The following is a 15,911-nucleotide window of genomic DNA, read 5'->3' as shown; positions in this document are numbered from 1 at the left end:
AGGAGGCTGGAAGGAGAGAGGCTGATGCTGGCGGAGGCTGATGCTGGGGGAGGCTGGAAGGAGAGAGGCTGATGCTGGTGGAGGCTGATGCTTGGGGAGGCTGGGAGAGGGATGCTGATGCTAAGGGAGGCTGGGAGGAGGGAGGCTGGGAGAGGTAGGCTGAGAGAAGAGAGGCTGATGCTGGGGGAGGCTGATGCTGGGGGAGGCTGGGAGAGGGAGGCTGATGCTGGGGGAGGGTGGGAGGAGGGAGGCTGGGAGGAGAGAGGCTGATGCTAGGGAAGGCTGGGAGGAGAGAGGCTGATGCTGGGGACAGAGAGGAGAGGCTGATGCTGGGAGGAGAGAGGCTGATGCTAGGATGAGAGAGGCTGATGCTGGGAGGAGAGAGGCTGATGCTGGGAGGAGAGAGGCTGATGCTGGGAGGAGAGAGGCTGATGCTGGGAGGAGAGAGGCTGATGCTGGGAGGAGAGAGGCTGATGCTGGGAGGAGAGAGGCTGATGCTGGGGGCAGAGAAGCTGATGCTGGGGGCAGAGAGGCTGATGCTGGTGCAGCATGGGGGACGGAGCACGATGGGGGGGTGCGCAGCATCGGGGATGGAGCATGATGGGGGGGTGCGCAGCATCGGGGATGGAGCACGATGGGGAGTGCGGAGTATGGCGGATGGAGCACGTTTGGGAGTGTGCAGCATGGCGGATGGAGCACGTTTGGGAGTGCGCAGCATGGCGGATGGAGCACGTTTGGGAGTGCGCAGCATGGCGGATGGAGCACGATGGGGAGTGCGCTGCATGGGGGATGGAGCACGATGGGGAGTGCGCTGCATGGGGAATGGAGCACGTTTGGGAGTGCGCACCTCCCCCCAACACACACACACACACACACGCGCACTGCACAACACACCACACACACACACACACTCACTGGGAACCACAAACAACTGCCCTACACAGACACCCACACACACACAGACAACGCTGCACACACACACAACACCCAACACACAAACACCGCGGCACACACAAATATACGCACATACCGCACAACACACACATTGCACAAAACATACCTCCCCCCAAAACACACCACACACACAAACCGCGCAACACACACACAACGCTACAGACACACAGCGCTCCACAAACAACGCAACACACGCAACACCGCTCTCACCCCCCGTCACACCCAGACAACACCCAGAACATGTACAGCCCCTACACAAACACTTGGTAACTACACACAACATCTATATCTATCTATCTATCTATCTATCTATCTATATATATATATATATATATATATATATATATATATATAACAAAAATCATACATGAACTACACAATACGTAAATTCTAGAATACCCGATGCGTAGAATCGGGCCACCTTCTAGTATATAATATTGCCTCTGTCTGTATATCTATATATATATATATATCTATATATATATATATATATATATATATATATATATATATATATATATATATATATATATATATATATATATATATATATATATATATATATATATATATATATATATATATATATATATATATATATATATATATATATATATATATATATATAATTGCCTTATTCTGTCTGTCTGTCTGTCATGCTCCAAAATTGTGTCCTTACGGTGACGCAAAGCTGATTGGCCGCTGGGCTCGCCATGGCCCCGCCCCCCCACGGATTGGCCTCTCGCCCCGGCTCTCTGCAGGCCCCGCCCCCTCACGCAATGCACGCTCGCTCTTGCCCAACTGACACGTAGCTCCGACTCCCAGGTGAGTACACACACACACACACATCAGATCACACTCACTCTCACACACACCTCACACATCACATCCACACACTCACAACATCCTGGGATATCGCTTCTACACCGGCTCCGTCACGATCCCAGCAGCGCCAGACATAACCTTGCGATGCTGGGATCTTCACGGAGCCCGTGAACGCTGTTAACCATTATACACATCGGGTAACTAAGGTCCCTTGGTTACCCGATGTGTATCATAGTTAACAGTGTACACCGGCTCACACTCACTCTCACACACACCTCACACATACATCACATCGCATCCACACACTCACAGCATCCGGCGATATCGCTTGCTTCTCGGCCTCGATACTGTGCTGTTGTGACCTTCCAGGACCTGTCGGAGGATCACATGGCCAGAAGCATGTGGTATCTCCGGATGTTGTGAGTATGAGCGCGTATGTGCAATATCGTCAATGTGTGTGTGCGTGAGTGTATGCGATCGGTTGTGTGTGGGTGTGTGTGAGTGTATGCGATCGGGTGTGTGAGTGTCGGCAGAGGAGCATGGCGTGCTGGAGGAGGCTGGGAGGAGAGAGGCTGATCCTGGGGAAGGCTGGGATGGAGAGGCTGATGCTGGGGACAGAGAGGCTCATGCTGGGGACAGAGAGGCTCATGCTGGGGACAGAGAGGCTCATGCTGGGGACAGAGAGGCTCATGCTGGGGACAGAGAGGCTCATGCTGGGGACAGAGAGGCTCATGCTGGGGACAGAGAGGCTCATGCTGGGGACAGAGAGGCTCATGCTGGGGACAGAGAGGCTCATGCTGGGGACAGAGAGGCTCATGCTGGGGACAGAGAGGCTCATGCTGGGGACAGAGAGGCTCATGCTGGGGACAGAGAGGCTCATGCTGGGGACAGAGAGGCTCATGCTGGGGACAGAGAGGCTCATGCTGGGGACAGAGAGGCTCATGCTGGGGACAGAGAGGCTCATGCTGGGGACAGAGAGGCTCATGCTGGGGACAGAGAGGCTCGTGCTGGGGACAGAGAGGCTGGTGCTGGGGACAGAGAGGCTGGTGCTGGGGACAGAGAGGCTGGTGCTGGGGACAGAGAGGCTGGTGCTGGGGACAGAGAGGCTGGTGCTGGGGACAGAGAGGCTGGTGCTGGGGACAGAGAGGCTGGTGCTGGGGACAGAGAGGCTGGTGCTGGGGACAGAGAGGCTGATGCTGGGGACAGAGAGGCTGATGCTGGGGACAGAGAGGCTGATGCTGGCGACAGAGAGGCTGATGCTGGCGACAGAGAGGCTGATGCTGGCGACAGAGAGGCTGATGCTGGCGACAGAGAGGCTGATGCTGGCGACAGAGAGGCTGATGCTGGCGACAGAGAGGCTGATGCTGGCGACAGAGAGGCTGATGCTGGCGACAGAGAGGCTGATGCTGGGGACAGAGAGGCTGATGCTGGGGACAGAGAGGCTGATGCTGGGGACAGAGAGGCTGATGCTGGGGACAGAGAGGCTGATGCTGGGGACAGAGAGGCTGATGCTGGGGACAGAGAGGCTGATGCTGGGGACAGAGAGGCTGATGCTGGGGACAGAGAGGCTGATGCTGGGGACAGAGAGGCTGATGCTGGGGACAGAGAGGCTGATGCTGCGGGCAGAGAGGCTGATGCTGCGGGCAGAGAGGCTGATGCTGCGGGCAGAGAGGCTGATGCTGCGGGCAGAGAGGCTGATGCTGCGGGCAGAGAGGCTGATGCTGCGGGCAGAGAGGCTGATGCTGCGGGCAGAGAGGCTGATGCTGCGGGCAGAGAGGCTGATGCTGCGGGCAGAGAGGCTGATGCTGCGGGCAGAGAGGCTGATGCTGCGGGCAGAGAGGCTGATGCTGCGGGCAGAGAGGCTGATGCTGCGGGCAGAGAGGCTGATGCTGCGGGCAGAGAGGCTGATGCTGCGGGCAGAGAGGCTGATGCTGCGGGCAGAGAGGCTGATGCTGCGGGTAGAGAGGCTGATGCTGCGGGTAGAGAGGCTGATGCTGCGGGTAGAGAGGCTGATGCTGGCGCAGCATGGCGGATGGAGCACGTTTGGGAGTGCGCAGCATGGCGGATGGAGCACGTTTGGGAGTGCGCAGCATGGCGGATGGAGCACGTTTGGGAGTGCGCAGCATGGCGGATGGAGCACGTTTGGGAGTGCGCAGCATGGCGGATGGAGCACGTTTGGGAGTGCGCAGCATGGCGGATGGAGCACGTTTGGGAGTGCGCAGCATGGCGGATGGAGCACGTTTGGGAGTGCGCAGCATGGCGGATGGAGCACGTTTGGGAGTGCGCAGCATGGCGGATGGAGCACGTTTGGGAGTGCGCAGCATGGCGGATGGAGCACGTTTGGATGGAGCACGTTTGGGAGTGCGCAGCATGGCGGATGGAGCACGTTTGGGAGTGCGCAGCATGGGGGATGCAGCACGATGGGGAGTGCGGAGTATGGCGGATGGAGCATGTTTGGGAGTGCGCAGCATGGCGGATGGACCACGTTTGGGAGTGCGCAGCATGGCGGATGGAGCACGTTTGGGAGTGCGCAGCATGGGAGATGGAGCACGATGGGGGGTGCGCAGCATAGGGGATGGAGCACGATGGGGAGTGCGCTGCATGGGGGATGGAGCACGATGGGGAGTGCGGAGTATGGCGGATGGAGCACGTTTGGGAGTGCGCAGCATGGTGGATGGAGCACGTTTGGGAGTGCGCAGCATGGCGGATGGAGCACGTTTGGGAGTGCGCAGCATGGGAGATGGAGCACGATGGGAAGTGCGCAGCGTGGCGAATGGAGCACGTTTGGGAGTGCGCAGCATGGGGGATGGAGCACGATGGGGAGTGCGCAGCATGGCGGATGGCGCACGTTTGGGAGTGCGCAGCATGGCGGATGGAGCACGTTTGGGAGTGCGCAGGATGGGAGATGTAGCACGATGGGGGGTGCGCAGCATAGGGGATGGAGCACGATGGGGAGTGCACACCTCCCCCCAACACACACACACGCGCGCGCGCACTGCACAACACACCACACACACACACTGGGAAGCACAAACAACTGCCCTACACAGACACCCACACACAGACGCTGCACACACAAATATACGCACATACCGCACAACACACACATTGCACAAAATATACCTCCCCCAAAACACACCACACACACACACACACACAACGCTACAGACACACAGCGCTCCACAAACAACGCAACACACAAACAACACCGCTCTCACCCCCTGCCACACCCAGACAACACCCAGAACATGTACAGCGCCCTACACAAACACTTGGTAACTACACACAACAACATCTATATATATATATATAACAAAAATCATACATGAACTACACAATACGTAAATTCTAGAATACCCGATGCGTAGAATCAGGCCACCTTCTAGTATATAATATTGCCTCTGTCTGTCTGTCTTGCTCCAAAATTGTGTCCTTACGGTGACACAAAGTTGATTGGCCGCTGGGCTCGCCATGGCCCCGCCCCCCGCACGGATTGGCCGCTCGCCTCGGCTCCGCCCCCCACGTATTGGTCGCTCGCCTCGGCCTGGCCCCGCCCTCCGCATGGATTGGCTGCTCGCCCCGGCCCTCCGCACGCATCGCCAGACATAACCTTGCGCTGCTGGGATCGTGACGGAGCCGGTGAACGCTGGTAACCATTATACACATCGGGAAACTAAGGTCCCTTAGTTACCCGATGTGTATCATAGTTACCAGCGTACACCGGCTCCCGGTACACATGTGCAGGGAGGCGGCATTATACTCCTCTCCCCCCAGGACTACTCCTCCTATTATAGTCCTCCTATTATACTCCTCTCTGAGTATAATAGGAGAACTATTATAGCATGGGGGATGGAGCACGATGGGGGATGTAGCACGGTGGGGGATGTAGCACTATGGGGGGTGCGCAGCATGGGGGATGTAGCACGATTGGGAGTGCGCAGCATGGGGGATGTAGCACAATGGGGAGTGCGCAGCATGGGGGATGTAGCACAATGGGGAGTGCGCAGCATGGGGGATGTAGCACAATGGGGAGTGCGCAGCATGGGGGATGTAGCACAATGGGGAGTGCGCAGCATGGGGGATGTAGCACAATGGGGAGTGCGCAGCATGGGGGATGTAGCACAATGGGGAGTGCGTAGCATGGGGGATGTAGCACGATGGGGAGTGCGCAGCATGGGGGATGTAGCACGATGGGGAGTGCGCAGCATGGGGGATGTAGCACGATGGGGAGTGCGCAGCATGGGGGATGTAGCACGATGGGGAGTGCGCAGCATGGGGGATGTAGCACGATGGGGAGTGCGCAGCATGGGGGATGTAGCACGATGGGGAGTGCGCAGCATGGGGGATGTAGCACGATGGGGAGTGCGCAGCATGGGGGATGTAGCACGATGGGGAGTGCGCAGCATGGGGGGATGTAGCACGATGGGGAGTGCGCAGCATGGGGGATGTAGCACGATGGGGAGTGCGCAGCATGGGGGATGTAGCACGATGGGGAGTGCGCAGCATGGGGGATGTAGCACGATGGGGAGTGCGCAGCATGGGGGATGTAGCACGATGGAGAGTGCGCAGCATGGGGGATGTAGCACGATGGGGAGTGCGCAGCATGGGGGATGTAGCACGATGGGGAGTGCGCAGCATGGGGGATGTAGCACGATGGGGAGTGCGCAGCATGGGGGATGTAGCACGATGGGGAGTGCGCAGCATGGGGGATGTAGCACAATGGGGAGTGCGCAGCATGGGGGATGTAGCACAATGGGGAGTGCGCAGCATGGGGGATGGAGCACGATGGGGAGTGCGCAGCATGGGGATGGAGCACGATTGGGGTGCGCGCAGCATGGGTGATGGAGCACGATGGGGGGTGCGCAGCATGGAAGATGGAGCACGATGGTGGGTGCGCAGCATGGGGGATGGAGCACGATGGGGGGTGAGCAGCATAGGGGATAGAGCACTATGGGGGATGAGCAGCATAGGGGATGGAGCACGTTTGGGAGTGCGCAGCATGGCGGATGGAGCACGTTTGGGAGTGCGCAGCATGGCGGATGGAGCACGTTTGGGAGTGCGCAGCATGGCGGATGGAGCACGTTTGGGAGTGCGCAGCATGGCGGATGGAGCACGTTTGGATGGAGCACGTTTGGGAGTGCGCAGCATGGCGGATGGAGCACGTTTGGGAGTGCGCAGCATGGCGGATGCAGCACGATGGGGAGTGCGGAGTATGGCGGATGGAGCATGTTTGGGAGTGCGCAGCATGGCGGATGGACCACGTTTGGGAGTGCACAGCATGGCGGATGGAGCACGTTTGGGAGTGCGCAGCATGGGAGATGGAGCACGATGGGGGGTGCGCAGCATAGGGGATGGAGCACGATGGGGAGTGCGCTGCATGGGGGATGGAGCACGATGGGGAGTGCGAAGTATGGCGGATGGAGCACGTTTGGGAGTGCGCAGCATGGCGGATGGAGCACGTTTGGGAGTGCGCAGCATGGCGGATGGAGCACGTTTGGGAGTGCGCAGCATGGGAGATGGAGCACGATGGGGAGTGCGCAGCATGGCGGATGGAGCACGTTTGGGAGTGCGCAGCATGGGGGATGGAGCACGATGGGGAGTGCGCAGCATGGCGGATGGAGCATGTTTGGGAGTGCGCAGCATGGAGGATGGAGCACGTTTGGGAGTGCGCAGCATGGCGGATGCAGCACGTTTGGGAGTGCGCAGCATGGCGGATGGAGCACGTTTGGGAGTGCGCAGCATGGGGGATGCAGCACGATGGGGAGTGCGGAGTATGGCGGATGGACCACGTTTGGGAGTGCGCAGCATGGCGGATGGAGCACGTTTGGGAGTGCGCAGCATGGGAGATGGAGCACGATGGGGGGTGCGCAGCATAGGGGATAGAGCACGATGGGGAGTGCGCTGCATGGGGGATGGAGCACGATGGGGAGTGCGCAGCATGGTGGATGGAGCACGATGGGGAGTGCGCAGCATGGCGGATGGAGCACGTTTGGGAGTGCGCAGCATGGCGGATGGAGCACGTTTGGGAGTGCGCAGCATGGGAGATGGAGCACGATGGGAAGTGCGCAGCGTGGCGAATGGAGCACGTTTGGGAGTGCGCAGCATGGGGGATGGAGCACGATGGGGAGTGCGCAGCATGGCGGATGGCGCACGTTTGGGAGTGCGCAGCATGGCGGATGGAGCACGTTTGGGAGTGCGCAGGATGGGAGATGTAGCACGATGGGGGGTGCGCAGCATAGGGGATGGAGCACGATGGGGAGTGCACACCTCCCCCCAACACACACACACGCGCGCGCGCACTGCACAACACACCACACACACACACTGGGAAGCACAAACAACTGCCCTACACAGACACCCACACACAGACGCTGCACACACAAATATACGCACATACCGCACAACACACACATTGCACAAAATATACCTCCCCCAAAACACACCACACACACACAACGCTACAGACACACAGCGCTCCACAAACAACGCAACACACAAACAACACCGCTCTCACCCCCTGCCACACCCAGACAACACCCAGAACATGTACAGCGCCCTACACAAACACTTGGTAACTACACACAACAACATCTATATATATATATATAACAAAAATCATACATGAACTACACAATACGTAAATTCTAGAATACCCGATGCGTAGAATCGGGCCACCTTCTAGTATATAATATTGCCTCTGTCTGTCTGTCTTGCTCCAAAATTGTGTCCTTACGGTGACACAAAGCTGATTGGCCGCTGGGCTCGCCATGGCCCCGCCCCCCGCACGGATTGGCCGCTCGCCTCGGCTCCGCCCCCCACGGATTGGTCGCTCGCCTCGGCCTGGCCCCGCCCTCCGCATGGATTGGCTGCTCGCCCCGGCCCTCCGCACGCATCGCCAGACATAACCTTGCGCTGCTGGGATCGTGACGGAGCCGGTGAACGCTGGTAACCATTATACACATCGGGAAACTAAGGTCCCTTAGTTACCCGATGTGTATCATAGTTACCAGCGTACACCGGCTCCCGGTACACATGTGCAGGGAGGCGGCATTATACTCCTCTCCCCCCAGGACTACTCCTCCTATTATAGTCCTCCTATTATACTCCTCTCTGAGTATAATAGGAGAACTATTATAGCATGGGGGATGGAGCACGATGGGGGATGTAGCACGGTGGGGGATGTAGCACTATGGGGGGTGCGCAGCATGGGGGATGTAGCACGATGGGGAGTGCGCAGCATGGGGGATGTAGCACGATGGGGAGTGCGCAGCATGGGGGATGTAGCACAATGGGGAGTGCGCAGCATGGGGATGTAGCACAATGGGGAGTGCGCAGCATGGGGGATGTAGCACAATGGGGAGTGCGCAGCATGGGGGATGTAGCACGATGGGGAGTGCGCAGCATGGGGGATGTAGCACGATGGGGAGTGCGCAGCATGGGGGATGTAGCACGATGGGGAGTGCGCAGCATGGGGGATGTAGCACGATGGGGAGTGCGCAGCATGGGGGATGTAGCACGATGGGGAGTGCGCAGCATGGGGGATGTAGCACGATGGGGAGTGCGCAGCATGGGGGATGTAGCACGATGGGGAGTGCGCAGCATGGGGGATGTAGCACGATGGGGAGTGCGCAGCATGGGGGATGTAGCACGATGGGGAGTGCGCAGCATGGGGGGATGTAGCACGATGGGGAGTGCGCAGCATGGGGGGATGTAGCACGATGGGGAGTGCGCAGCATGGGGGATGTAGCACGATGGGGAGTGCGCAGCATGGGGGATGTAGCACGATGGGGAGTGCGCAGCATGGGGGATGTAGCACGATGGGGAGTGCGCAGCATGGGGGATGTAGCACGATGGGGAGTGCGCAGCATGGGGGATGTAGCACGATGGGGAGTGCGCAGCATGGGGGATGTAGCACGATGGGGAGTGCGCAGCATGGGGGATGTAGCACGATGGGGAGTGCGCAGCATGGGGGATGTAGCACGATGGGGAGTGCGCAGCATGGGGGATGTAGCACGATGGGGAGTGCGCAGCATGGGGGATGTAGCACGATGGGGAGTGCGCAGCATGGGGGATGTAGCACAATGGGGAGTGCGCAGCATGGGGGATGGAGCACGATGGGGAGTGCGCAGCATGGGGATGGAGCACGATTGGGGTGCGCGCAGCATGGGTGATGGAGCACGATGGGGGGTGCGCAGCATGGAAGATGGAGCACGATGGTGGGTGCGCAGCATGGGGGATGGAGCACGATGGGGGGTGAGCAGCATAGGGGATAGAGCACTATGGGGGATGAGCAGCATAGGGGATGGAGCACGATGGGGAGTGCGCAGCATGGGGGATGGAGCACGATGGGGAGTGCGCAGCATGGGGGATGGAGCACGATGGGGGTGCACACCTCCCACCAAAACACACACACACACACACACACACACACACACCGCCACACGCGCACCGCACAACACACCACACACTGGGAACCACAAACACCGCCCTACACAGACACCCACAAACACAGACAACGCCGCACACACACAACACACAAACACCGCAGCATACACAAATATACGCACATACCGCGCAACACACACACATTGCACAAAACATACCTCCCCCAAAACACACACACGCACCCCACACCCACACAAACCGCGCAACACACAACGCTACAGACACACAGCGCTCTACAAACAACGCAACACACAAACAACACCGCTCTCACCCCCCCCCCACACCCAGACAACACCCAGAACATGTACAGCGCCCTACACAAACACTTGGTAACTACACACAACAACACATATATATATATATATATATATATATATAACAAAAATCATACATTAACTACACAATACGTAAATTCTAGAATACCCGATGCGTAGAATCGGGCCACCTTCTAGTATATATTATATATATACATATACACATGCGCACACGTCAGGCACTCACTATATCATTGGTGTTTTTTCTATAGATGGCCATTACAGTTATGTATGATGATAATGGGCTAGTGTTATGCAGTACCTTTTATTTGGCTTAAATAGAAATCTTTTCTCTGTCTGGGTAAGTGATGCTTGGAACTGCTCCATCTTGCACCCCCCTTCCCCCAATAAAGTGACCATTTACTTATTAGGCTATGTGCCCACGTGTGTGCGCTCTGCACGAAGCGTAATGTCACTGCATGTCCGCTTCAGAGCGCAGCTAAAAAGCTCCGTTCTGAAACTTTGGTGACGGCAGAATTCGTGCGCTCTGGATGCTGCCTCTCCCTATAGACAGGATGGAGACAGCATCCAAAGCGCACGAAAGAAGTGACATGTTGCTTTTTAGAACGCAGTAATTTGGCAGCATGCAAATTGCCGCGCTCTAAAACGCCACGTGGGCGTGAATTATGCACAATCTTCATAGACTGTGCAGGGGACGCAGGACGCATGCAGTTACGCTGCAGTGCAATACGCAGCGTAACTGCATGCAAATACACAACGTGGGCACATAGCCTTACCCCGTTTCCCCAAAAATAATCCCTGGCAGGATTTCTGAGACTTTTTTTTGAGTATGCTTAACAGCAGACACCCACTGCCCCTCAACCCCTTAAAATAAAAAAGAAAAAAAAAAAGAAAAAAAAAAAAAAAAAAAATCACACTCACGAGTGCCAATGATGGATGGGCTCTCACACAGACATCTACATCGCTGTTAGGTTCCTCGCCGTTCCAGCTATATCGCACTGCAGCTATCATGCACAGATCAGGTACCAATATCACTGCCGCAAGAGTGATACTGCTTCCAGGCACCAAGGGAGCCAACCGCTGTAGAATGCAGGGGAACCTGACATACATGCAGATTTGGATGTGAGAGCCCATTCATTTTCCAACACTAATTGCTTGGGGTCTGGTAAATGCGATTCTTTTAGAGGGTGTCTACTTTCTTTTGGGGGTAAACTTAGCAGTACATAGAGAATAATACATTTAAGCGGGTAATTTAAACCTTTGTAAACATGGATTGTACCCACCACTATAGGACGGGTTCTGCACCATGAGAATAGCAGATCAGATAAGAAAATGTGCATCTGAGCCAGTAATAGGAGGAACACAAAATGTTGATGTTCCAGAATGTGAGGACTAATTATATTTGAATAAATGTTGATTTTTTTGTTCAAGAATAAACGTGGATTATTGTTTACGGGAAAATATAAAACATCCCCTGAAAATAAGCCCTGGCGCATCTTTCAGACCAAGAAATATAAGACCCTGACTTACTTTTTGGCAAACACGGTACATGCGCCATTGCATTTTCATACAAGCGCCTTATTCCACAGCCTCCGCTAAACACATACACCGATGAGAAGAAAACATTTTTTAAAAAAACCCCAAAAACTTACCGTATTGCATTTGGTACCGCAAACGACTTGGCGATGGTTCAGCCACTGTGACGCAAACACTTTATTGAGGGTTCCAAGCTGGAACTCCCTCTCCTTCAGGATACCAGGTAGTGCTTGAGCCGCGCAGCCACGTAACAGGCGGTGGTAACTGGGGTCATCCTGTGCTTTCAACTCCCTAGATTTGAGATAAAACACCATAGACTTCTTCTCTGGAGGAAGGCGCCTACGCTTCTGAGCGACATGATCCCAATCAGCCTGCAAAATAATTAAAGAACAAGAATCTAAGATATGGGGGACATTTGTCAAAACTATAAGATTGTTTGAGCTGTCTCTACAATGGATATACAGAAAAAAAAAAAGAAAAAAAACACACATTGAAGAATAATTTCAGAACTTTTTGCACCTTCACTTTCAACCATAATATATACAATTCAATTGAAAAACTGAAATCTTTTAAAGGTGCTAAATTAAAAATAAACATAACTAAAAATGATGTGGTTGCATAAATATGCACACCCTTAATCTAGGCCTGACTGTTTTGTTGCAAAATTGACTGATATTTGAAACTATTCATAATTCCTTCCACCCAGTTCCAGCTGCTGAATAAAAGCCCCAATAATACTGCCTCCACCATGCTTCACTGTGGGTATGGTGTTCTTTTGGTGATGCTCAGTGTTCGCTTGTGCACCTTTGGAAAGAAGGACATCGCCAAACAGAGGTCAGACAGAGTCCAAAGTATCTCTGCTGCCTCATTATACTGAATGGATTCCTTGGGGGATTTAATCTAAATTACATAATTTGGAGATTTAGATAAACGCCAATGTAGGTGCTCAGCACAAAATGCAGCATAAAAATGATCCAAAATGTTATGTTATGTAAAATATTCCCAATAAAAGCTTCAATTCATTGCACAAAACTAAAACTAGTCTCCACTCAGTCATCTGGTAACAAAAAGTACATTGGAAATGGTAGCACAAAGGCCCTAGATGAGCGCCACGGCTCCTCTTTCGCCAAACTCAAAAAGAAATACAACTTAATATGTGCTACAAAATACAAAGTGCCCCCACCTTTCTGAGCCCCACAGTGTGCCTAAAGTGCAGTTAGAGTCAACACGTTTCTAAGTAAAGTAGCAAGGCGAAATCACTTAAAAGGGTGGTTCACCCATATTTTTTATTGTCTAGTTTGATATTATATTGAGAAACAATGTTTCTTTCAAATACCTCGTGTTGACAATAGTGCCTGTGAGAGGCGCTATTGCAGACCGCTGTTCCCCGCTCCGGTGACGTCACGACAAGTGCCGCAAACGTCACATCCCTGCGGCCGGCTGCAATCTTCCTGACTCACTGGGCTGTGTTTCACCGCTGTCACAGCACAGCGTGTCTCCTGCTTGCAGCGTTCTGCTGTGAGGGAGGAAATGGGCTGTGACGAGCGGTGAAACACCGCTCACAGCTCAGTGAGTCAGGAAGACTGCAGCCGGCCGCAGGGATGTGACTTGTGCGGAACGTGACGTCACCAGAGCGGGGAACAGCGGTCTGCAATAGCGTCATGTAGCCAAGCAGTACTATAAAGCCACGTATGGTGTATTGCCACGTTTAGCATAAATTCTGCGACAAATTTTGGTGCCATTTTTACCTTTTGCCTGTTGTGAAAATGTAAAATCTAGACTAAATCGACATGTTAGTGGTAAATATGTACTTAGGTTTTCTCTACCATCCAATGTTAAAAAATGTTGTGAAGTACCTGTGATGACAGTATGCTCCCAGCACCCCTATATCAAATCATTGAGAGGTGTAGTTTGTAAAATAGGGTCAGTTATGGGGGAGTTTCTGCGGTTCTGGCAATGTGACATGGTACCGGTAAACCATAACAGCTAATCTGCACTATAATATGTTATACTGTGCCTGAAATGTAGTTTATGACTTTGGAGTACTAGAAACTCAGAAGAAATTGCACAACAAATTGTGGTATTGTGGTAATTTTTTTTTTCCTATTAGCCATTTTAATAATTAAAAACTAGTGACTAAAACAAAATTTTAATGAAAAAAAACCCAAAATGTACCGTATTTGTAGGATTATTAGACACTTTTCCTAACACAAAAATTTGGGAGAAAAATAAGGGGTGCATTACAATCCGAACGTAGCTTACCGGGAGGTGTTGGAGAGGGGTAGCAGGAGGCAGAGCGATGCTGAAAGCACCTGTGCTGAGGGCTGTGGGCGTCTGGGCTGCGGCAGGGGCCATCCTGAAAATGTCGTGTATGCGGGCTTCGAATAATGGTACCCGCAGTCGGCGCGTGCACAAATGGAGCTATTGCTTCAAGATCTCACCTGCGCACGTGCCGCCTGCAGGCGCCATTTTTTTGAAGCTGCACCCCCGACAGTTTGTGGATGTTGCTTGCCTCAGCACCTGCGGCGAGCATCTGGGACACCCGCCGCACTGTCCGCAGCATCGCCCTGCTCTTCCACCGCTCCTTCCTCCTGTGATCCGGCTCCACCACCGCTTCCACCCGTCTCCCGGTAGGACACCACCAGATTATAAAATGGACCAAATTGTTTTTTCACCGCTCTAAATTTGGGGTGCGTCTTATAATCCAGCGCATCTTATAAACTGAAAACTACTGTAATTTTTTTTTTCACTGCCCAATAGTGTAAAATTCTGTGAAGCACATGTGGTGTTAGGCTATGTGCGCACGTTGCGTAAATACATGCAGTTACGCTGCGCTTTGTAGCGCAGCGTAACTGCATGCGTCCTGCGTCCCCTGCACAGTCTATGGAGATTGTGCAGGGGCCGTGCGCACGTGGCGTTTTAGAGCGCAGCGCTTCGGCTACTGCCGAAGCGCTGCGTTCTAAGAAGTGACATGTCACTTCTTTCCTGCGCTTTGCCGGCAGCTCCTGCTCTGTCTATGGGAGGAGCTGCAGGCAGAGCGCATGGAATCGGCTTTCACTACGGACATTTCTGCAGCGATTTAAAGCGCACATGTGCTCTTCAGATCGCTGCAGAAATTTCTGCAGTGACTGTGCGCAACGTGCGCACATAGCCTTAATTTGCTCACTGCACCCCAGATGAATTCATTGAGGGGTGCAGTTTCTAAAATGGCATATCCTAAGGAGGAAGGGGGGGGGGGGTCTGCTTTTCTGGCATATCAGGCTCTCTGCCAACTTGATATGACACCCTCAAACAATTAAAGCAAAATCTGAACTACAATGTGGTGGTACACAGTCCTGCCGTGCACACAAACTGTAGTTTCTCACCCCATATGGGGTATCTTGCCCTTTTGGGCAAAAATTGCATGGTCCATTTTCTCCTGGTCTATTTTTTCCTGTTACATTTTTGTAAGGAAAAAAAAAGTTTTGTTTTTTTATTCATTTTCACAGCTCAATGTTATAAAATTCTGTAAAGCTCTTAAAGGGACCCTGTCAGGTCCAATATGCACCCAGACCCATGAGCAGTTCTGGGTGTATATTGCTAATCCCTGCATAAACTGTCCCTGTATACACTAGCATAGATAAACATATTTAGAAAAAGTATTTATAAAGGATCTTTGATCGTATGCTAATGAGCATGTGGGCTAGACCCAAGGGCATTAGTTCCCCTGGTTAGTCAGTCCCATTAGCATGTTAGTACGCCCCTGTGGTCCCCTGTGGGTGTGCTATCATGCTAATGAATATGCAGCATCACAGGATGATCTCACTCACCTCTCCACTGCCATCGTGTCCGACACTGGATTTCGGCTCAGTGCACATGACCCCAGACTTTCGGTCA

General features: G+C 53.7%; 1 protein-coding gene across 2 annotated transcripts in view; it reads right to left on the bottom strand.

The window, feature by feature from the left end:
• Positions 1 to 15,911, bottom strand: part of DCAF12 (DDB1 and CUL4 associated factor 12) — a 62,606-nt gene that overhangs the window by 35,635 nt on the left and 11,060 nt on the right. For both annotated transcript variants that reach the window (XM_075327149.1, XM_075327157.1), the window contains exon 2: positions 12,152 to 12,406. In XM_075327149.1, coding sequence (XP_075183264.1) covers positions 12,152 to 12,406 — 255 coding nt within the window. The remainder of the gene's footprint in view (positions 1 to 12,151; positions 12,407 to 15,911) is intronic.

Source organism: Anomaloglossus baeobatrachus, chromosome 1 (genome assembly GCF_048569485.1).
Source record: "Anomaloglossus baeobatrachus isolate aAnoBae1 chromosome 1, aAnoBae1.hap1, whole genome shotgun sequence".
NCBI classification, from domain to species: Eukaryota; Metazoa; Chordata; class Amphibia; order Anura; family Aromobatidae; genus Anomaloglossus; species Anomaloglossus baeobatrachus.
Note: the sequence above shows the minus strand (reverse complement) of the source record. Positions and strands in the feature narration are given on the sequence as shown.